Source organism: Uloborus diversus, chromosome 6 (assembly GCF_026930045.1).
Source record: "Uloborus diversus isolate 005 chromosome 6, Udiv.v.3.1, whole genome shotgun sequence".
Classification (NCBI taxonomy): Eukaryota; Metazoa; Arthropoda; class Arachnida; order Araneae; family Uloboridae; genus Uloborus; species Uloborus diversus.
The window spans coordinates 111,399,406-111,424,806 of NC_072736.1; the positions used below are offsets into that span (position 1 = coordinate 111,399,406).

At 33.4% G+C, this 25,401-nt stretch overlaps 1 protein-coding gene across 1 annotated transcript; it reads right to left on the bottom strand.

Moving 5' to 3' along the window:
- Positions 1-1,036: 1,036 nt before the first annotated feature.
- LOC129224704 (cyclin-dependent kinase 5 activator 1-like) lies at positions 1,037-2,192 on the bottom strand. Its single transcript, XM_054859254.1, has one exon. The coding sequence runs from the start codon at positions 2,190-2,192 to the stop codon at positions 1,131-1,133; it is 1,062 nt and encodes a 353-aa protein (XP_054715229.1). The 3' UTR covers positions 1,037-1,130.
- Positions 2,193-25,401: the final 23,209 nt, after the last annotated feature.

Below are 25,401 nucleotides of genomic sequence, written 5' to 3' on the forward strand. Positions count from 1 at the left end.
AGTGAACTATACTTTTTTTAAACCTGGATGTCTAAACAACAAATGACTAGCTAAAAACTTATCTATTTGGCAAGTTCTGAGAATAGAAGCAGATTAGACTCAAAAGATTATGGCATAAATGAAAATTCATAACAATTGGAGTAGTGAGTACTATTAAATCTTACAAAAGCTATATCTCGTTCTGAAGACAAATGCCTTGTTTTATTGAAAATCAAAAGTTTAATTCTTACTGTTTTGTAGTTGAGGGTATATTAACATTTTAACGAAAGTTAAAAGTTTTTTTTTTAATAGATTAGTTTCAGCTATTTTGTCTCGAAACAACCCAGTAACTCTGTAATTGTAGGGACAAAATTTTCATATTAAAATCCAAATTATTTTTTCATTGCCTTTCGTAATTGATTTGATATAGTGATTTATATTCTTCAAAGAAAACAAATCCGCGACAAAGCTGTCGATAATTGTTCAGTTAGACTATAAAATTTCAAATGCATTTTCCTTTTCTTTACTAGAAACTTTTTTAAATGTAACAAATTTGAGCTCATTTCTTTTATAGCCATTGCTCGTCATCTCAGAATAAAGCGAATTTTTCAGTGCAGTCATTTGAAAAACGAAAAGGAAGGTAACTTTAGTCACCGATAAGATTTTAATAATTAGTATTTAAAATAACTTAAATTTATGTTTGATAATTACGGCAAGAAAAAAAATTGAACAATTTAACAACAACAACTGATGAATTATCACAGATTTTTCACGATAGTATTTTTACCTGAAAATATTTAAATAAATATCACAACAAAGTATTGAATTTCGGTAAAATAACCTTTGCTGCACATTAAGGAGTTGTTATAAATAAAAGCAGTGTTAAAAATCTGTACATTTTTCAATATCTTACAGTTTTAGGCAACTTAATACACTTTTATGACTGCGAATAAAAACTTTTTCCATCTCAACTGTCGTATTTACAAAAACCAAACCTCAACAAAATACAATCAACAAGCTTATGAGAAAACAGTAATTAATCTTTTTTGCTCAAACCTCGATGTTAACACACCTAAATGCTTTGATTATGCTTGAAACAGTAAAATTATATCTAAAAAGTTTTACCAATAAATCCTCTATATGGCATTTCTTCAAGAGTTAGTGCAGCCTTTTAATTCAGTGAAGACTTCCGTGAAGTAACTCGGTTCACTGTTAATCCTGAGCATCTTTTCGCTGAGAAGATTGATAATCAGCAAGCACCTATCCCAGAATTTTTCTTTGCAATCATCCACAAGAAAAGGCTTCAGGGGATACGAGATCTCATTGCCCATGTACGAATAGCTGAGGTACAGGCATGTGAGGACGACAGATTGCAATTCGCGCTCGGAGTCGATGTCTTCGTTCACCAACTCTCGAATCAGCAAGTAGAGGAACACGACATTGGCCGGGTTGATGAAAGCTATGTCTTGCCAGCCTTGTAGCAGCAGGCTTCGGTCCACAGACCTCAGCCACAGAACAGCGTCTGCGGGCTGTATTTCCTTGAGCTTCCAGCACCGTTTGCACAGGAATTCCCCCAAACAGCGTAGCAGTTCAGAAGTAGACGCTTGTATCACAGTTTTCCTGTGTTGTTGGCTCGGACTGATGCCGTGATTACTTTTGCTGGCAGCGTTCAGGGAAGCACCATTGGGGAACTGGACACCATTCTGGTGGTGGTGGTGGTGGGCATTGTGGTTTCCAGAAGAAATGTGGCTCATAAGCGGCCTCACCAGGTTATGAGCCCCTAGCACCGACGGTTTGGAGGGAGGTAGAGAGGGCGGCATCTTGTGACGATCCACCGCCCCGGTATTACGAACGACCACATCGAGAGAAGATACTGTAGAAGTTTTCAAATTATAGCAAGATGCCGATTTCTGAATGTTCTTTTTGTTGTCCACGATGTTGTTCAAATTGTCCAGAGGCTGGCGGGTAGTATTTTTGTTTTTATCTACCTTTCTCCGATTGGAATTCGTGAAAGTCTTCCAACTTAAAGCGTTAATAAATAAGGAATGTTTCTTGAAATTGGAATTATGAGTGTGGTTGAGATTTGCAACCACGTTCCCGTTTTTCTCTTTGATTTTTGCATTGTTGAGCTGTTCGTAATTAAAACCGTTGAGAGTGTATTCCCCGTAATTGGGTTTTCTATCTCGGGGAGAAATACTCAAAACGGTACCCATTTTGGAAAAGAGTAGCTTGGTGTTGCAGCGAAAGTTCAAGACAAAAACATCAACAAGAAAGAGCCCGGGCACAGAGAACGGTTAAAATCGACTTACCAAAACATTGACTTGACCTTCGAGGTCAAATATTGGCACAGCTTAGGATGGACGTTTCATTCAGCGGTTTTTGAGGAAATATGGTATACAAATCGGTTCTGAATGTGATGGATTCGTGAGGGCAAGCTTTGAAGCTTCAATCCTTTCTGAGCTTCCCAACATCTTCAAAATCCATGAAACAGTCGCTCAGAACGGAGAGCAAAACATGTCTGCTTCTAACCTCTTGGCCCGGCCGACTCTGATCGAAGAAGATTTGCATGAGACTGTTACTATGACAACGCTGGTGGTAGTGAATGGCAGCCGCAAGAGGGCGGAGTTGGTGACGTCACACAACCACCTGATTCGTCGAAGTTACCCGTACCTTCAAAAATAAAGCCTGGGTCAAAAAATTATTATTTTTTTCAAACTAATATTTACATCATCATGCACACATGTTTGATTTGATGTTGCTTTCAACACTCGTCTACAAGTAAATAAAAATCGTTTCCGGTACCAGCTCGTTACTCAATGGGACAGTATCGATTTTATTGAAATCGATAGTGTCTGAATCACGGCGATTTGCAACTGATCACCGGCTGCGTACTTTAAATTACAAATTACTACGATAAAGTAAATTCAAAGTCAATTCCAAAAACATTACGCTTAAATCATTAACGGAAGAGTTCTTAAATGGATTTTAAGAACACTTCTTCCTTTACAGAATTGATAAACATTTCAAAGGTTTATTTCTTGGAACTGAGTCGTGTTGGATCGGTAGGTAGAATTGGGGTTATTGGAGAAGTGTTTAAATACAAAATAAACTGTTCTAAAACTATTGTTGAATGTCTAGACATGGCATGGATGGTGGAATTAGCTAGTGTTTAATTTAATACTTTCAGAATAATTTAAAACCGACGAAAATTTTGAGTATAAATTTTCAAATAACATTTTAAAGTAAAACTTCAAAATTCTTAGCAAAATAAGATATACATGATGAATAAACTGAGAAATACCTGAGCCAAAATAGAAGAAAAAAGATATAGTTTCCGTGTATACGAATAAAAGTGAGTGCCGTTCATAGATCTGAAAAGATTTGAACGATTTTCAAACTTTATGCTAGGCACTAGCGCAGTCAGAACTTACTTTCTGGGGGTTGAGTATTGGCTTAAAGTTTTTTTTTATATGGATGTAAACTGCCATATTAGACTTAGCAATATATGTTAAATACAAAGGTTCTGTGAAGTTGATCCTCAAAACTCTTCTTGCGGCGCTCCTGAGAGTTTTTTTCTTTTACAGACGGCATTGTCAGTTTTCAATGTTAGCTATTATTGTACCGATTGGTGATAAAACTTGATGAGATAAGGATCAAAATCTTTTTAAAACATGAATAAAATGTAAGTTTTAAAGTGGTCTTGAGTTCTTTTCATAAATTTTCCTTATCATTCTAAAGCATTACAAACACAATATTATATTTCCTAACTGCATTACATGTGCCAAATTTCAACAAGTCATGTTTAAAAAGATTTTCTTTCCTTGACACAATATAATGAGCAAGGATTTTCCTAGTTAACTAGTTTTTTGCCTTGAAATCTTTCAGAAAAAAGCATATACGGCAGTAGGGCGGGGGAAGATTTTTGAAGAATGGAGAAAAGATCCCCCCCCCCAAAAAAAAAGCCTATTCCCTGCAAAAGCTAAGCATGTCCATTTATATGAACAATTAAATGACTGGTGAAATTACTTAAATACAATAAGCCTTAAACTTCTAAACAAATATTTCCCAAAAATTGTTTTTAACAGTATCTTAAAGAAATGTATAGAGGGTACAGAAAAGATTACGGTTCAGAAAAGGTTACGGTTAAACAAGAAGGATGAAAAGGAACAACGAAAAATAATTACTATACAACTTAGGGTTATACTTTTTTTTTTTTTGAACGCGCTATCTTTCTTTCGCAGGTGTGAACTGTGCAATGCCATACTTTATCATACCACTTTAACTTTCTACTACATTTTTTTTTTCATTGAGACGTTTTTCACCAGTTATGATTTTTTTATTTCATCGCCTTTACAGTTTAAATTGGACAGCTCATTATGAGACTCTTTGTTTTATGAATTGCATCCGTCTTGATGGGGAAATCCCACCTCTTCTTTTTCAAAGAAACCCTTATACATTGTACATTGAAAAGTTACGCAGACACCTCAGTAAAGTGAAACATAATGTTAGGAGGACCGGAAATTTCAAAGAAATTAATAATATAATGAGCAATCAAAATTTGTGCTCAATATTGTAACTTAAAGAGGTTAGGACCATAAAAATGTCTAAAATTTTGACTATAAAAATCTGAGTCACATTTATATTGTTTTGATTTTAAAAACTGCTTAACACACGAAATAAAAAAAATATTTCCTTACACAAATAGGTTGTGAAATGATTTTGTACGAGTACAACATTATATACGAGTATTTATTTATTTATTTATTTATTTATTATTTTGCAGTGAAAAAATCAATGTTATCAATGAGTAGGATGACTTTAGAAATGCTCCTCCCAATATTCGATGCCGTAGATCTCCATGTATATAATTCTGTAAAAATGCATTTGAGGGTTCCTTCCACCCCCATTTACCTTATTTTTTACTACACAAAACATAGCTTAAAGTGTACAAGGCAGTGGTTGTTTAACAAGGGCTATGCGGTTTGAATCTACTCCTATTAAGAAATAAAATTCCTAACACTATAATAGCACAAATTTATCAAAAAGCATTAATCCCTTTATACAATAAAAATGGTATAGTAAGGGTAAACGTAGCCTGTGGCAGCATTGTGAAGGCTACGCAGATCCTAATCGCAGCATTACGACCCTGCTAGGTTAGGTTTGCCCCAACTATAATATCTATGTCTTAGCCATTGCATTTATCAACATACACACACATACACATGCACAAACATAGACGTTATCACCTATTGAATCTTAACGCAAATGTGTGTTAACGAATATAAAAAAACCTTTAAGAAAATCGAACATGTTGTGATTGCCCACATTACTGTACTAAAACGCTGAAAAGGTTTGCTGAAATTGAAAAAAAAAAAACATGCAGTTCAATGGGGTTGTTTCTAGGACTCGACCGATGCATCGGCCTGGCCGATGCATCGGCGCCGATGGTTCAACAATTTAGCCATCGGCACCGGCATCGGCGGCCGATGCTAACTTGCAGGAAACATCGGCCCATCGGCCTTAAAAACATCGAAAAGCCGATGGAATTGGCCGATGTTTTTGAAAAAAAAAAAAGACCTTTGTTGTTTTACTTTTTAATACAAAGTAAAGGGAGTTATTGTTTTCAAACACAATTGTTTACTTAAATTTCAGTATGAATTTCTATTTTAGTCACTCTTGAAAGAGTTTTTGATACTGCATTCAGGTACCAAACAAGTTAATTATTTCGTTGTTTCTTGCGGCTGGATGTACGTATGTATCTCTTATAAGTCATAACTTAAAAATGGTAAGCTGTAGAAGGCTATATTCTCGCATGTGGGATGTGCGCACATTCCAGTTGTGCACTTCCCTTTTTGTTTTCGATCGGGTGTTCTAAAAAGCCTATTAACTGATTTTTTGTGGCTATTATGCAAAACTAATATAGCGTCTCAGACTGACGATCGTTTGGTGATATATTGCAGAATTGGAGACTATGGAAACAAATATGAGATGGCGAAACCGGTTTTGTTTCATTTTGTTAGATTCCCGTTGAACCGACGGTAATTTTTAATTTTTCGATATTTGTAATATGAAATGCAGTAATGCAGTCTTTTCTGTATCGCTTCGGCGGAGCTACAAGTTTGGGGCTCGTCTAAATACATTTTGGGGCCCTATTTCTCTATCACAGAAGTTGTAAAACATTCATCATAAGCATTTTTGTAACTCCTACGGTGCCCCTATGGTTCTGGAGCCTCTCGCGCAATTGCAACATTTGCCATATTTTAAATCCGCCACTGCACGTCAAAACAAACTCGGGTGCAAGTTTTAAAAGGATTTTTCTGCTCAATGTTTATGATTATTTTGAACTCTATTTTTTACGACTATTTTTTGTATTTCCGAGAACACTTGCGTGCCCTTCCTCCCACTCCCTCAATTTCTGAAATTAATCTCTAGTTGTACTTCTGAGTTGTTTAAACTAACACCATTCATAAAATTAGAGATTTGTTTTTTCAAGCTTTATCTATTGTTTAGGAAGAATTTAGAGCATTAATAAAGGAATTGATTAAAGACGTTTTGAATGGTGACATAATTTGGAAAATAAAGGGATTTTTGACTTTTTTCTTCGGAAGTGCTGAAGTAGATTCAGAAACTCTCTTCCGAGGCGTTGGTGGTAGCGGTTCTGTACTAAAAAAAATAATCCGAAGTTGGGGCAGAAGTTTAACGTTGTGAGTTACTCCAAAATCAGAGGGTGATCCCCCTAACCCACCCTCGTCGTTTCAAGCATTTCTTAAATATTTAGCGATTATTTATTTTGGTCAAGAAATGTCATTTTGCGTATTTCTTATACTTGTTTCACCTATATTTTGTAATGCGCCATCTTTTTTGCATCACTAATAGCGATCGATTTTTTTTCTGTTGTAAGTAACTATTTTTATGTATTTATATAAAATCAATGAATAAGTTTTTTTCGCTTTCATCACATGTTTAATAATATGTTATAAAAAAGTTTCAAGGATTTTCTATTGTACAATTTTTTTTTATTTCAGAGAATTATTGTTAAATTGAAAAATTTAATTTGAACTTGTTTGCAGTGCTTCATAAAAAATTAAACAATCAAATTGTTCAATATTACGTGTGCAAACATCAGATCAAGTAGTATATGTATTCAGTTATTAACTTGGTGTAAATATTGAGTTTGTTTATTGCAGCTGCGTTTTAAGAACCTCGCTATTTTCATGGCTATTTCTTTTTTCCGCTGTCACTGTTATACATTTTACGAAAAATGCAAACTTTTCTATTCATAAATTTTAAGTAAGTATAAAAATATTCCTATTACTAGCAAAAATACCCGGCGTTGCCTGGGTCAGTAATAATTATTAGAAAAAAATCGTTACTTGCTTTTGTTTTCTGTTTTAAGTGAAAGAATTTAAAACACATCTTTTTGACGTGATTAAAAATCGAGTTTCTTCCTTACCCATAAAACTAAAATACGAATAAGTATAAAGAACAAAGTAGTATTGATTTAGAACCGAAAGCACTATATTTAAGCATATACAAATTTAAAAAACATGAAATTAATCTTCTCATGTTTAAAAAGATTAATCTGTTGATACTTTTTTAACATGGAGTCTAAAACCTTCTCTGTATGGCTAAAGAAGTACGAAGTGATTAAAAAAAAGTAGCTGCGCTCGTAATCCCCTTATACTTGCTTTAGTTATTTCGGGAAATTTCAATCATTGTGGCTCTTGGTGCGATTTTACCGAATTTGCGAAAGTCGTTTCGGGGTACCTTCGATGATGCTCCCCCATTCTTTCCTTACTTTGTAAAACGGTATGATATTAATTTTCGTTACAGAGATATCGTCGCCAGATGCTGAGATATTTTTGGTCACCATAAAATGGCGCTAAATAGTTTCATCTGAAATATTACCAAAATAAGTAATAAAATTTGGTGATTGTTTGAAATTGTGCAAAAAGGAAAATTAATGGAAGTTTTGTGCTGTTTATGGATTTGCCTAATTTAGTTGCTGGATTATTTGACACAGTAAAAAAAGTCTTTTGAAAATTCTTTGATTGGCGATATTTTGTTTACATGGGGTGAAAGCTGAGAAACATTATGACGTAGTCTTCGGCTTCAAAAACAGCAACGTTGAAAAAACTGCCAAATGCATCAGCTACGGAAATCTTTCTGCAAAAATTTTGGCGATCTGCTGGTTGTTTGGATAATGAGCAAGTGTTCAATCAGCATAAATAATAATAAAAACCATTAATTACATTAAAGTTCCGTTTAAATGGAAAATCATCAGCCAAATCATGTATTATTTGCCAATCTTGTGCAAAAATCTTACTTCAAGATTTGACTTGAGAAAAGCCTTGAACAATCACGAAAAGCAAAGAAAGTCAACAATACAACAATTGTCGCTATCGACAGGGAGTTGAGATGATACACTAAATACTGTATTGAGTTGAGGAAAGCCTTCGAACATGGATCTAAAAAGCTCATAACTCGTTTTTTATTCTACTTAGAAATTTCGAACAGGTGCCATCTTCAGCAGAAAAATCAGAGCTTTCGATGGACATATAATGTAAATATGTGCAAGTATTTTTTCATCCCAATATTAGAGAATTTATACAAAAATTGTGTTTTATTGCCCCCCTATGGGGGTTTTGCCCCCCATAACGGGACGAAAACTACCCTATGTGTTATTCTGATGCATAAGCTATATTATTGTAAAGTTTCATCAAAATCCGTTCAGTAGTTTTTGTGTGAAAGAGTAACAAACATCCATACATCCATACATCCATACAGACAAACTTTCGCATATATAATATTAGTAAGATGATTTAATATTGTAATTTATCTGTTACCTTTTTTTGTTTAATTTGATGACTAAAAAAGTCTACGTGCAATCTTTCCACTTTAATTACGTAATTTGTTGACGGTTTCATAGTTTTATTCTTAATTTTTATTTTTGAATGATTAAACAACATAATTTAATGTTTTTTTTAACTATGTGTAGTTTACCTAAATCCATACATTATTACAATATTACTGAAATCTTAGTTATATGTTCAATTTAAAAAAAAAGTCTATTGGTTATTAAACAGACTCTTTGTTTTTATTCCTTTTTCTTTTTTTTTTTTGGCTGTTGTTCTTTTTCTTCCATCATACAGCAGTCAAAAAAGGAGAAGCATAACTACACCCTATACAGATTGTACGTAGTACGATCCAAAAGTTCGGGGGACAAGCTGTACAAAACCTTACCCAGAATAGTTCACATTACCGAAGCACATCCACCTTCAAAAGGTCATCTTCAGGGACTATGTACTTTGCCAGTGTTAATATAAATCTTGTAATCACTCCTGGAAGCCATTTTTCGCTACCTTCTGTCATGCAGCTTTATCTTCACCTGACGGAAGAAAGCGGCGTCCATGCAAATGTTTTTTTGCTGGGAACAGGTAAAAGTCACACGGAGCTAAGTCCGACGAAACGTTATGTTATTTGTTTGTCATATCAGAGTATTGGCCAATCGAACCGTGCATCCTCAACATGAAAGGCGTCTTCTTCCCCACGATGAAATTGAAACAGCAGCGCAAGAGACCTTACAGGAGGGTGCGATAAATGTCTTCCAGGAGTCCTTCTAAAAGCTATACGAACGTTGGCAGAAGTGCTTGGTCGTTTAAGGTGACTATTTTGTAGATAGATGTACTTCGGTGATGTGAACTATTCACGGTAAATTTTTATACAACTTGTCCTCGAACTTTTAGAACATACTACGTACGTATGAGTTTTCAACTTACTTTTTCATAACGTTTTTGAGTGACTTAAGTTTACACGCATGAGGACATCAGAAGAGAATTTGCGATAATTAACTAAGGAGGCGTTCAAAATGGATATTTCGGTCATCTATATGTTCTTAGGTACATATGCATGTACATATGCTCCGAAAAAACTTGTGAAGTTTAAATTGGGTGATCGTAAAATAAAAAGTTAGGTTGAAATTTGATTTTTTTTTTGGATTACAATTCTTTATTCGTAGAAAGGAAGTAAAGTGAAATGAATCAATAATGATCCTTTAAATCCCTGACAATCTTATCAATTAATTTTTGTTAGATTTTTTTTTGCCATCGGCCAACAGCATCGGCCATCGGCCATCGGCAATCGGCCATTTGGAGGAAAACAATCGGCCATCGGCCATCGGCCATCTTTAAACAATCGGCCAACAATCGGCATCGGCCCATCGGCCAAAAAATGCCATCGGTCGAGCCCTAGTTGTTTCCTTCAGTCAAAAGTAGTACTTTTTGTCACTGAAATTGATAGAATAAGCAAAAAAAAAAAAAAAAAAAAAAAACATGGACCCAGAAAATACTTTTATTTTCCCAACAGTTATTTTTTAATTAATTTTTTAAAGTGTCCGATTTTTGAAATAAAGCGTGGTCTTGATGACGTCAAAAATGATGCACTTTGCCGCATCTTTCTACCGCGATTCCACGTAATGATAATCAAGAAGGGAATTAAAATTTCACTCTACGCTTGCTTATCAACCATATCGTTGCGAATACACGTGAGTAAAGATGCGAATTAAATACTTTGCTGTGTGAATGGCATTTCATCATTTGTGATGTCATTGGACAGAAGCATAAACATTGAAAGCGCGCCGATTTAAGTAATTTTTTTTTTAAATATTAAATTTAGACGAATTATTTAAAAAATGGTCAGATCAAATGTTTTTTAGCATGCTCTTTCAGAAAAAAATACTTTTAAAATTTTGGAAACGACCTCATCACCCCACTGAAAAAGTCATAAAATGGAAACTTAACTATAAATTAAGCATTTAAAGCAATTAAACTATGTAAATTCCTTAAATGCAGTTTTTTGTGATCAGTACAATTTGAGTGAATTTCGCTAAAATTCACTCAGTTTCAGAAGATAGTTCGTTGGATTCTGCAGGGGAGAGTGGGGTACTTTGTCACAAGTTGTATTGTGGAAAATTGTGACGGCGCACAGTGGGTTAACACCAAAAAGTCCATAAAAATGTTTTTTAAACCTCTCTCGTTTCTTTGTTTACACAGGCATGTAATTAGCGAGTTTTTCCGATTTTTGGGCTCTAGGTCCGTGGTTCACAGGTTTACGCAGCTATTTCCTTTTCAGGGTCTTCATACAGACCATTGATGACTAATTAATATTGATTTCAAAGAGTACATAAGAGTAAATTTTTTTGCAGAGTGTTTTGAAAAAAAAAAAAAAAAAAAAAAAAAAACCCTTAAATTCTCTTGTTTTCGGTGCTTATCAAAACCGATTCATGATTTGAATATTCGACTATTCATTCTTTTCGTCCTATTACTGTAATTGGACACGAAAGAAATTAAATATACCCGCCTTTCATTAGAAAAAAAATTGACATTTTAAAAGCAATTTTTTTAAATTCCCGCACTCATAATTCGTCACCGTCGAGAGGTTTGAAACCATCTTCCAACCACAATCAATCCAACCACCTAGATTTGTAGTGGACGAAGTGCTCTAAATTTCCAGCTCTGATTGCTTAAGGGGTCTTTCATTAATTACGTAAGGATGATTTTGGCAAATTTTGAGCCCCCTCAACCCCATGCAAGGGTACGTAAGATTTTTTCAAACCCCTCTTCCCCCTTTGCTTACGTAAGATTCCATTTTGATTTTCAAAATTATAAAATGTTGTTAGAAAAGGATCAGTTATTACACTCAAACTCCCAGTTTGACGTAAATCAAAGATTTTTATTTTTCAACAGATAAGTTATATTATTTTATTGCTGTCAACTATTGTTAACTGTTATTTTATAGTACGTAACATAAACAACTCAATATAGTTCTTTTCCCAATCTATACGAATCTTACATAACTGGAATCATCATTAAGTTCACTATTATTAAATTATTAAAAAAAAAAAAAACTTTTTGTGTAAAGAAATATTTACTAAAAGTTTGGAATATAGACTGAATGTTTTTTCGACATTGTTTTTGTATATGATGCGATATTAATTAAAAATAAAACATACCATACATAGTGCCGCCCTTTTATTATATTTTACGCTAATTATTCTTTGTAAAACAAGTAAAAAACAGCCCATCCTTTTTCGCTTTTTTTCCTCCCAGGCGCAAATGAAATATGATCCCTACCAAACCACTTGACCGCGCGATTTCTAATATGAAATATTGACTAGGAAAATGTTACATAAGAATAGGTCCCCCTCCCCAAAGTAAGGGTATGTACAGATTTTCTCAACCCCCCTTAGGACCCTTACGTAATTAATGAATTGCCCCTAAAAGGTAGGCCTGTGCTAATTTATATGTCCTCAATCGGTTAAATATAGGGGAAAAAACATTTTAAAGCGCTTTTTGGCGTTTTCGCCCCATTGTGCGACGGAGGGAAATTTCACATCCAACCTAAGCTGCTCAATGTTGCTGCTACCCTGCACAGACAGTTTCAGGCACGCCGTGCGTCAGTAAACTTGACTAAGAGAGTTTTATTGTTATTAAGTGCTCAAATTGAATTTTTTAGTTTGTGTTTGGCATTTTACCACTCTGCCACTATCTGTTGAAGGTATGTGAATATTATTTCATTTTATTTCATAGTTAATTAGCTATAGGTTAATGTATTTGTGTAAAAGCTTGGTTAGTCTTAAGTGGCTGAAACCGTTGCAAAAACAAAACAAATACACGCGGGGCACTTTGTCACAAAAAAATTGGGTTACTTTGTCACAGGTATGGATACAATTTACGAAGTGCAAAGAATGGGTTCACGAGAAATGTGGACGTGGTACAGTTTTCTAAGTTTGTGAAAATTGTGACGCAGATGAGGATGATTCAACTATCAAGTGGTTAGCCTGTATAACTAGGTTAATGAGTAACATTTTATTTGATTGTATAACTGCAATACAGTAGACTACTTTTGATTATGCAATTAATTACAAGTGTAACCTTTCATTTGAATAATGTAATAAACATAATTCAAAAAGATGTTAACAACTAAACTAATTTTTTCTTTGAAATAGCGTGTGAAAAAGTACCCCATACCCTCTGACAAAGTGCCCTGCCATGGGCACTTGAAGTTCTTAGAGGAAAAAAACTAATCCATACTTAGACATTTATTAAAAACAAGATTATTTTTCTCAACTTCTACAAAGATATATGCACTATAGTTGGGGAAGGGAAGAATTGTGAAGGCTACACAGATCCTAATCACAGCATTACAGTGTTGCCAGGTTAGGTTTGGCCCAACTATAGTTGTTTACACATTTGCTTTGGCACAAATGCTAACCAAAATCTGGCTAAAAAAATCACAAGTGAAAATTGACAAAAAGTACCCCGTTCTCCCCTACTTCACTACTTAAGGTTTGGCCGCTGATGTAAAATTTAAAAATTCAAATCGTTAAATTATTTGAAGTAAATTATGTTTTGGTTGTTTTAGTTTACTAATTTTGTACTTTCCTTCCTCTTTGGCTTTAGCCAAATTAAGTAACTAGTGAAATGCACTTTACGTTATTCTAGTTTGCTGTTTTCAAAACAAATCTGTTGTTGAAAGGAAGGGGGTAGGACGTAAAGCCACTCTAACGATGAAAAAATGATTGCTTTCCCCCCATTTCATTCTTTAATCAATCTTTCTGAAAAGGAAGGTTTTATACGATACTAGCTGTACCCGACGCGCGTTGCTACGCCAACAAAAAATACATCATTATACTGATTTTCATGACAATCGGTTGAATGGGGCAGAAATTGCTTCTCTGCAGTGCCACCTGGTGGCGAGTGGCTTCAATGAGCATATTATGCACCTTCTCCGTGGAAAAATACATATATATAGCAATTTTCATAATAATCGGTCCAGGTATCAAGTGAAGCCGTGACTATACTCAAATTTTGTACTCACGCAGTTTGCAAGATCAATCAATCGCTAAAAATATCAAATAGAAAAAGTTTTAAATCCCCCCGTTGCATGAAAAGCCATAAAACAATAAAGAAAGAATTTATTTGTTCAAACTCAAGAAAAATGGCAACAGCTCACTTCTTATCAATGAGATCTTTCACGCGAATTAATTTCTGCAGCCGATAATTTTATTCGTATTTATCCAGTGGATTGTGACTTAAATTGGAATAAAAAAGGAACTATCGATCGGATGTTTTTCGAACTGGTCTATAAACATTCCCAGTACTAAAAATAACAAACGGTGAAAGTTTCAGCCAAATCTGCCGGGTAGTTTTTGAGTTCATGGATGACATACAGACAAACATTCATTTTTATATATATAGATTGTTGCAAAATGCGTATGTGTACAAAAAACGACAAATTGATGACGAAGAATATTGAACTCTGATGCATAAATATTTTACTGCATTACTCTCTCAACGCTCTACACCACACCGATGCATATAATAAAGACATTATTCAAATAAAAGTAAAAATGTAAAAAGAAGGAAAAATTATTAGAAATGACGTTTCAGTAGTGATCTCTGAAGTGAACTGAAGAGGAACCTTGATAAACCCAAACCAAATTGTAAACTTAAACGCGAACTTTCAAATCCAAACCAAAACTTATTCAATTTTGTGCCGTGTTCGCATTCATATTGTAAAACAAGTCAGTCTCTCTCGAACCACCGTAATATGTAGATATGTGATGTAACGTTAGCTAATAAATGTATTCAATATCTTTATTAGTTAAATTATTGAGCAGTAACTACATAAAGCATGTAACAATGACAACACTACACAATTAAAAGAAATATAAAATGATTATTGAGAGAAGGCTCAATGTGAACAACAGATGAACAAATGAAGGTAAACTCTTTGCTTATCTATTATCAATCATGTTTTATTTATATTGATTTCTTATAAATGGATAATTATTATTAGAATTTCCTACCGATTTATAGCAAAAATAAACACGTATATGGAGAAACTTGATTTCGTTGAAAATACGAAGTATAACCCCAAAGCTTAAAGACAGGGCCCGATTAACTAAAAATGAGGCTCAAGGCCCACAATAATTTGGAGCCCCCTCCCCCCCGGAAGACTCTATTGCGGAATGCAGTGATTGATTTACATGTTTGGGCCCGTCGAAATGCATTTTTGGGACACCTTTGTCTATCAGAGAATTATGTAAATCATTTATCACGTATATTTATGATGTGGGGGGCCCTTCAAGGCCCTTCATAGTTGTGGCACGGTAAAAATTCTACTGGAAGAAGTAATAAAAATTGTCCCCTAAGGACGTGTTTTTCAATTAATGAGTCATTTTTTTTCCTATATTATTTAAAAAAAATACATGTATTTTTCGTATAGTTATAATGTTATGCATAATTCTTTAAGAAATTTGGAGCCCCTTAAGAAGATGGGGCTCCAGACCCAGGCCTAGTGGGCTGGGCCTGTGCAGTAATCAGGTCCTGCTTAAAGAACATCTTGCAATTTACTAATTTGCATGAAAAGTTTAGAAACTTTGTTTTAATGTTTGTTTAATTATACAGTACATTGAGCGGTATCCCGACAGGGTAAGGTAGTTGCGCTCATGTTTGGATAACATCATACAACAAAAGTTTCATATAAAGTTGTATGAGCTGTACAAAACTCGCTCACCTTGTCAAGAAAAGTGACACAACTCAAAATTTGGAAAACACGTCCTAGCTATTGATTTAAATTCTGCTCTTCCTTGCAACTCTCCAAAACTAGTTCAAAGTTAGCTTACATAACTAGGTGCGTGATGACTGAAAAGCGATGTAATCAATTGTGATAAATCATTAAAATTTCATAATTTAGAAGACAAATTTTTGAACTTTAAGTATGCGTTACTAATTATAACAACAAAAACAAACCAGTAAATATCACATTTAAAATGTTTTTCGCGATTGTAAAATTTGAGATGAAATCGCTTAAAACTACTATTGCGCAAAGCTATCATTTTCTCCAATGCTGTTTTTTTTATAGTTGTGTCACTAGCTTGCTAAGGTGCAATATAAATGTGTAAAATTGCACGACATTTTATGTAACCATTTCAAACATATTGTGATCACAAATTTACAGCAAAATCACTTTTCGTTATTTAATCCGAATTCTTTGCAAGAAAAAAAGAAATTTCTATCTACAAATTCTATCTGATTGAAAGTAAGTCATTTGGAACACACATGCTGTAAAAAAGAAAAGCATCATCAGACAACTGAGACTCCAAAATGTTTGCTGGTTTACATAACTGAAGCTGGTGTCATACACTCACCAGCTCTGAAATTAATATTTAAAAATGAAAGCATACACTTACCTGCAAGTTAAAAGTTGTAGAATTTTACTGCAAACACCTGTAAAAGAATTGAACTAATCAGAACCAGATCCCAAAATCAGTTTAGTTATGTGCCATTCAACGCAGCAACAATTAATAGGCGAGCGATTTCGCATATTGTCATTCCACACAAAATATTCATTATTTTAAAAATCTTTCCCAACGTTTATTGTTCTTTTTAAGCTGAATTTAACGGTAAAGTTAAAGTCTCAAAATAACTTTTGCTAGATTAAAAAAAATATTACAAACCATGGTAACTGATTGACATGGTAGTCGCATGCCAGTCAGTTACCATGTTTTTTACTATTTTTTTAAAAACCACCCAAAGAATATTTTGAGAATTCAGTTACATCATTAAATTTTGCTGAAGAAAAACAATAAACCAGGTGAAAAAATGTTGAAAATGATCATTATTTTGCTTGAAATGTGACCAAATGCATATGGTTTAGCTTCAAAAATGTCAGCCAGTTACTCGTGGAATTGCCCAGGCGCAAATGCAAGAAATTACAGGCGTCCCTCGTATAACACGGTACTTCTACAACACGGTTTCGATATTACACGGTATGAAACTTGCTTCATGGTAGTATTTATACTTCATTTTATTACTTCATAGTTTTGATGTAACTCGAATGTTATATTTGAAAAAGATGGAATTTCATTTTTGTTTAATACGTTCTGTTAATGGTTGATGACTGTAATAAGTTTTTACCTTGTTTTTATGAAACTTAGTTTCGATATAACACGGTACACATCCCTTGATTTACATTATTTCTAAGTCTCGTACAACACGGGTTCGATATAACACGGGACACGGTTTTGATATAACACGATGCATATTAACCTGATTTTTCTCATGCACATACATAATTAGTATTAAAAATAAGTAAAAATGTTATTTAAAAAAAAAGTCTCTTATAACACGGTTTCGATACTACACGGAACGAATTAACCGTGTTACACGAGGGACACCTGTATATTAAAACCTATTATTGCTTTCGAACCACATTCCAAACACTTCTACGTAAATCAAGACGAAAAGTTCGGAAAGTTTCATAAATCGGTACTTTCACAACTATTTAACTAGTTTTCAAAACGAAAAATGTTTGACCAGTGAATAAAATGGGACAAAACCTACGTAAGTTTCAGTTTCCCGAAATTCATTTTTGTTGTAATGACGTAATAAATGAATAGAGCCCTTAAAGCTTACAAAACTGTTTGCGTAGGTGGCTGCTTTGAAAAGAACTTATTTTAATGAAGTCAATTCGGATCAAAATACTATGAGCTAACATGCAAAGCCTTTTATTCCCTGGAATGAAATCTGTTTATAGCTTGACCACGAAAAGAAGGCAGGTGACCTTGAAGCAAAAACATCATTTGCATGATTTGTAATAGGTTGTCTGTTATTATTTTGAAATAGATAGGATTAGCGAGACAATGCCTCTTACTATTCGGTGCTTTCTGGCAGATTCTACCGATTTGGAATGATACAAATGATGTTTCGCTTCAACGTCATCCGCCTTCTTTTCGTGGTCAAGCTTTAGGGTTATGTTATTTGTTTATTCTCTTTTAGTGAAAGCAAATGTATTCTAAAGTAAGTGACGAAAGAGTGCCATTGAGACATGCGTATTTTGTAGATAATATTAAAATCAACCGAAATGCATAGCTGGTCTTTCGCTTCGTAGACAATGTGTACGGTGTTGTATCGAAGTCTTAAAGTGTAAAATTTTATGATAGCAGAAATTTCATCGCTCCATGGGGGGCTTTTTTTGTGTGTGTGAATAAAAAAAGCTTTATAATTGCAACAATAAGAAAGATAAATCGTAACAGACTGTCGTCTGCGTATTTCGCGTAATTTTAATTGTTGGAAAATGACCAGAAAATCACGATGATTTAAACTTTTTAATAAAAAAATAAATTGGAATGTTAAACTAATGGTGAGCAAGAATTTTAACTGAGTATTTGGGTTCATACTTTTTACTTCCTTCAAAAAAGGAAGTATTGTATTTGCGAAAAAAAATTTCACTCGAAAATCGACCTTAATTTCCATTTTGCTCACCCCGAATGAATGTTGAGTTTTTTTTCGACCCGACCACACGTAAATATATACCTTAGAACATATAGAAGCCCGAAATAACCATTTTGACGATTTAATTACAACGAGTTTTCTCGTGACGTCTGTATGTACGTATGTATGTCGCATAACTCAAGAACGGTATGTCCAAGAAAGTTGAAATTTGGTACGTAGACTCCTAGTGGAGTCTAGTTGTGCACCTCCTCTTTTGGTTGCATTCAGGTGTTTCTAAAGGGGTCTTTTGCACCTATTTGGGGGTAAATCATTATTAATTTAGATGCAAACTCAAGTGGTGTTATAATAAGGAGGACACTTGGCGATATATCACCATTCTTTTGGTCGCCAAGTTTTGTAGCCAACTTGGCGACAAATTTGGTGATATTTTTTTAAATTTTAATTTCTAAATCTGGTTTCAATTAGGCCACTGTTGGTGATATTTAGAGAGTTAATAATTGAATCACATTAAAATTGCCAATAATGGGGAATTAACATTAAATTGGTGTAAAAGGAAGTCATGTAATTCACACATCAGCTCGTTTATTTTAGTACAGGTAATGACTGCGTTTTTTCAGACGAAATCAGTTCGTATAGCTTGACTTTCGCATGCCAAATACTGTAAAAGCTCTTATTTTTGAGGGACTTTAATTTTCTCGATTTTCGCTAGCCCGTCGTAATCTCGAAAATGTAAGCCTCGCGAAGTATTTTTTACTTAAACTTTCGATTCTGTTCATTGAAAATTCAAGAAGTATTCAGCTCACGAGTTCACTCAAATCTTCGTTTTTGCTAAAATTAGTGCTTTTACATTACTTAAAAATACTGTTAAATATATCATATATTTTAGTAAACTTTCTGTGCTTTTCTTTTTTCCAGTGGTGGCAACGGAGGGGAGAGTCCAGATTTGAGCTCATTAAGTTTAATTGCAATTGTGATAAATTTCTTTGAAAAAACTTCCCCCTGCCCCATGAAAATCATGAACTGGAGTTGTAGTTATTAGTCTGCAGTAGTTTTCACTTGATAGAATTTCCGAAGCGAAATTCTATCAAGCAAAAACAAAGATCTGGAGCTGTTTTTGAGCAATTGTATACCACAATCTGGAGCTCAATATATTAGTAAATAAACTTTCAGAAATTCTCTTATATGAAAACCGCAATCTTGAGTACTCATTATTAGTAAATTAACTTTCAGACATTCTATTATATGAAAACCACGTCTAGAGTTCTCAGAAAGAGTACATTTCCTTTCAGAAAGGAAGACATCGGAGCACAAAGGGAATTTCCAAAAAAAAAAAACTTTCAGGGATAACAAAACCCGTTTCAAAAATTCATTTTAAAAGATTTTGTATACATGTTGTACATTACGTTAGAATTGGTTCCTATGATACTAGTTTCGATGCTTTTTGAATTAAATATAATGTTACGTACTTATATGCAATGGAGTCGTTTCCAAAATTTTTAAAGTATTTTTTTCTGAAAGAGCATGCTTAAAAACATAGGATCTGACCATTTTTTAAATAATTTATTTAAGTTTAATATGTTAAAAAAATACTTTAACCGGTGCGCTTTCATTGTTTACGAATCTTGCAGATGACATCACAAATGATTAAATGCCATTCAGTGTTGCCATTCACAGAGCAAAATATTTAATTAGCATCTTTACTCACGTGTATTGGCAACGATATGGTTGATAGCAAGCGTAGAGCGCAATATTTGATTCGCTTGTTGATTATCATAACGTGGAAACGTAGTAGAAAGATGCGCCAAAATACATCATTTGTGACGTCACGAAGACCACGCCTTGTTTGAAAAATCGGACATTTAAAAAAATTAATTTAAAAAATATGTTGAAAAAATTAAAATATTTTCTGGGTCTATGTTATTTATTTATTTATTTATTTATTTATTTTTGCTCATTCTATCAATTTCAGTGACAACAAAGTACTACTTTTGACTGAAGGAAACAACCCCATTATTTTTTACGTATTAGAATTGTCCCATTCTTGCTCCAAATACATATAGCAATCCAAAAGAAAAGCTTGCACATTCAATAATATTAAAAATAATATTTGGCTCTAATAAAAAAGTATAAGGAATCTTGTGATAAATCACACTTAAGTTTCAAAATAATGTAACAAATTAGAAATGTTTTCTTCACTTTTCCCTGAAAAATAAAATGGTTTGCTCATTTCCCTTAATGTTATAGAACAATCGTTGGAAATGTCTTCTTCTTGCATCAAATGAAAGATAATATTTTTCTTCATACAGTGTGTCCGGTTTTTACCTGTAAGACTTCTATTTTCTTTTAACCATTAGTTAAAGATACATACTTCGAATTGCAAAAATTCCCAAAATGAGATGAAGAGTTAAGATATTAGCGATAAAAAGGTGTAAAAACACGAAATCTAACTTTTGATATAACCCCTGGGATCCCTGAAAATACAGTTTTAAAAATCACAAGCTAAAGAAAAAAAAATTACGAGCAATATTCACCGACATATGAAACGCTGCGTTTTGTGACTTATATCACTTTACACTCATGGTTTTCAGAGGTCGTAGACTATAAAGTGGTTTAATTTTCTTTTTATTCCTAAAATTATTATTGGAGCTTTTGTAAAGTACTTCACGTATCACAGTGTAACATTTACCTTAATTTTTTAATTGCAATGAAAGGGATAAATGTACACTGTTTATTTACTTCAATAATTATCATAGTCCGTGTTCCTCTGGTAAAAAAGAGCGATATATTGATATATCACATTTTCAGCTCCGTTCCCTAGAATTTTGAACTTGAATTTTGATCGTAAATGCCTCGATTTTTTTTGTTTTGTTATTATTGTTTTTTGTGTTTACGGCTTTCTTAAAGGTAATTTTAGGGACACGGTAGCCCCCCATATAAAAAATTATATTTCAAATCTTTTCCCGAAGCATTTTTTTCTCTTCTAAGTTTTAATATCTTGACTAAGCAATTTTTGCAATTGGAAGTAAGAATCTAGGACTAACGGTAGAGTTCTTCCAGATTAAACACGCTGTACAGTTCAATTTTAAACATAAAACCTGCGAAAAGCGTAGTAGTCCCCTTCTGTCACCGATATCTTCAAATTCTCTAAAATGAGAAAACCACGAGCTAGAAGGTACTCATAGATAATTTCCTTTCAAAATTTCATCAATTGTGATGAAACCTCATGTTAGCCTCATGCTAATTGGAACAAATCAGAATCATAAACCTGGGAATAATTCAATAAGTCAGAATTGTTGTAACAGAAAGTTTAATTAAGAGAGGACGAAAGTTGCAGACATTTAAAACTCTTTCAGAGCGATAGCTGTCCCTTTAATCAACACGAACTGATCCCCCGTATATGCTTGAAGCTTGTTAGGAAGTTAATTAAGTAAACTGGAGATATTTTAATTACGAGGGGTGACTTTGCTTTCTTTTCCGACGTTGTTTCCAGTATTGAAAATTTATAAGTAGGGACTCTTTTGGGTGGAAATGGATGAAAACCACATGCGACAGCTGAATCTTATATGAAATCTAATTTTTATTTAAATAAAAAAGTATTTTGTTTTGGTAACTAAACTTGTAGATGCGGTTTGTAATGTTGAGGAGAGTGGGGAAAGATGAGATACTGAGCGGAACCTGGAGTTATGCTTAAAGTAAACATTGTTTTTAATTTCTAACTGCTTCACCAGATGGAATAATGATTGGACCACATTTAATAGAGTAAACAAATTTGCTGCATGTTTCTGTAAAATTAATTTCTGAAAAGACTTTTTAACATCATCAAAAGTAAATAACTGCATCTTTTTCAATGAAGGTTTTCAATCTCATTTTAACATAATTGTTTTTAATATTTTCTTCAATGTAACTTATATAAAGTAGCAGTTAAGTTACGCGTAGAGTTGTTTTCTTTTTACTTAGGTGGCTGTCTATAAATGACGTCACAATTCTGTTCCAGAAATTCGACCCTTTCCCCTTCTTTGCTACAAAATGTCATACTTCATCTTACCCCCCATCCTCTCCCCCTTGTCACATTTCAAGCTGTTTTCCATAAACATAGTGTTATGAAAAATGTATTTTGTCACACTTCAAATAACCCCTCCATCCCCTAGTCACAGTTTGCCCAATTTCACGAAATTCCATCCCCTTTAAAGTGTAATATCATTTTTGGACGACCCCTTATGAGGTATTGACTAAGCGTTATTGCTAGGATTTTCATTCATTGCTCTAGAAAACATTTGCTGGTTCTCATCGCAGAAAGATCGAATTTTGAATGTTAACAATTTTTCCCCACAAAAATTGTATAAAAAGAATTGTGAAAAATATTACCATACCATTTGTTATCGACAACAAAATTATAGCGCTTTTAAGTTAATTTGATCAAATATGAAATTTTGACACTAAATTTAAAGCTTTGCTTTTTATTAACCAGAAATAAGATTATTTCATTTTACGTCAAAACCGTTTGAGACACATGTGAGCTGTGATATAATATTCAGGTTAAGGTAATGCAGTTCTATACACTAGACAGATTTATTTCGAAAGAAATATGTTCTATCTTAAAAATAAAAGAAATTTTTAGCAGGAAACACAAAAGAGAAAGTGTGAAGTAAGCAGAGAGACAAACCCTAAACAAGACAGTAAAGATAAAGCTTAAATTGAATTGGTTGCTATAGAAACTGCTAGCGTGGCATCAGTGAAGAAAATAAAGGAACGAACATATTTTCTAGTTTTGGTATTAAAGGACAGTTCCAAGACTCGAAATGAGATTAAATTCCAAAAATTCGTGCTCGACATTGATATCTTGTTTTCGTATTAGAAATACTGAAAATATTTCTTTGGGAAGCGAAAATATTTCAGAAAAGTTCTGAATAAAACGATAAATTCTTGCAGTTTATTATTTAAGGTTAAATCTTGTTTTTAACGTTTTTCATGATTATTATATCATATTGTTTAGAAGCACAAAACTATTAAATTTTTTCTGTGTAAAAAACGTAGAGTAAGCAGAGGTATTACGCTCCGCCACGTAAATACCCCAGTAACTGCATTTCACGATTTCAGCAAACAGAGTCTGCCTGTGTCTACTTTTTCAAGAGTACTTGTGTATAAAGAAGTTTTACGCATACACAACAGCCAATTTCAGCGAATTTTTAGCGGTAATTACAGCTTTATATCAAAGTGAAAGGTAAGAGTAACATTTTTTAACGGAGTTTAAAATCTTTTACTTTTCATTTTCCTATATTTTCATTTTGCTAGAATAAAATTGATTTTGATTTTTCAATTTTATTCAATTTTGATGATATTACCTCAAGTGGGGCATTATCCGAATGAAGTGGGGCAAATTGCTTGACTGTCGATGAAATATGTCTCTAAGCTGCTTTTTTTTTGCTATGAAAATAATAAAGCAGAAATATTTTTAAATATTTCAATTCCATATGCGAAGTAATTCGTTGCTGGATGTTATGTACTGGATACTGTTCGCGTGAAAAGGATTGCGTTAAGTCGAGAACTTCGTTTATAATCAGTTCGCTGACCACAAGAGTCCTACAATAGCCGACCACGCATCTGAGCCGCGCGGCATGATTCCTCGTAGCTATCGACAATGTCGGCCAGCGGCCTCTCGATGAGTTTCCTTACCCCACCATCAATTAGGAATTCATAGCACTAAACAATTAATTAAATATTTAATTTGCAATTACAAATATTTCGGTCCATCTGATTAAAAAAAAGTCTATAGCCTTCCTCAATAAATGGACAATCCAACACAAAAATAATTTTTCAATTCGAACCAGTAGTTCCTGGGATTAGCGCGTTCAAACAAACAAAAAAACTCACTGTTCAGTTTTCTATTATTAGTATAGATTCAATTCCGAGGAACACGGAGGTCTGCATTATGTGCATAGAATAATAAAATCAAAGGATGGACGGACGTCATTCAACTCGGGATTGCTCAAATAAAAACTTTAAGGTTGATTTTCAAATGGTCGAAAAATTTCATATTTAAATATAAAAATAAATTTTCATAAAGACCACACAAGAAATTTACGTAGGCCGCATGCGGCCTTAGAGGCACACGTTCCCCACCTCTGTTAGTAACCCACAAACTGAAAGAAGGGTGCTTTAAAACTTTACAAAAAGCAAAAATAGTTCCATATAAATATAAAAATGGTTTATAAGATAAAATGATTAAAAGGATTTTAGAAAAAAGTAATAAATATAATCTTTGTAAGCAAAAAATAATAATGTTTTTGTAAAACGCGTCCAAAAATGCATTTCTAAAAATATTTAATAAATAAAAAAAGAAGCTGAAAAAAAATAACGATAGAAAAAAAAGAGGAAAGTTACCTTTTACTTTAAGAATAGCGAACAATTTATTTGTTGTTTTATAGATTAAATGAAATAAATGTACGTTTTGAATTTATTCTTGACATAACTCATATCATTTAACAATTGGATTGACGAAAACTACTGAAAGAAGAAAAATACATAATGGGAGATGAAAGTAAATTCGCTACTAAATGTACTTACCTCATGTATCCTGTGAGCTAAGAACTGGGAGCTTACGATTAAAACTCAAGCTGATTTTATTAATGTCAATTCAAATTAATTGAACTATCTGTATCATATAATTATAAGCCCCTTATAAAACTATGAAATATATTAATAAAAAAGATGATACATTACTTTAATTGTTTAAAAATACATAGGGTGATTCTAAACTGCTCATCAAAAATTTTCTTAATGAAATGTTCTGCTAAAATAATGCACAAGTTGAGTTGCAGGATACTTTTGAAAGCAAACGATTTTTATAAAAATAAATATTTAGATGAAATCATTTAAAAAAAAAAAAAAAAAAACCGCGTTCCAACTAAACTATAGGAGGCGCTGCAGTCACCGGTTAATGACAGCTAAAGGAGTAAGATGGTTCAATAAGACATCCGTCTTGTCCAGACAAAATTAAAATTTTTAACTCTTTGGCTAGTTTCTTAAAGAAGCTCAAGGTGGGGTATTCAAGTTCTATAACTGCGAGTAACGCTCCAATTAAATACTTTCAAATAAATTTTTTTAAGCATCTAGACAAACAGTT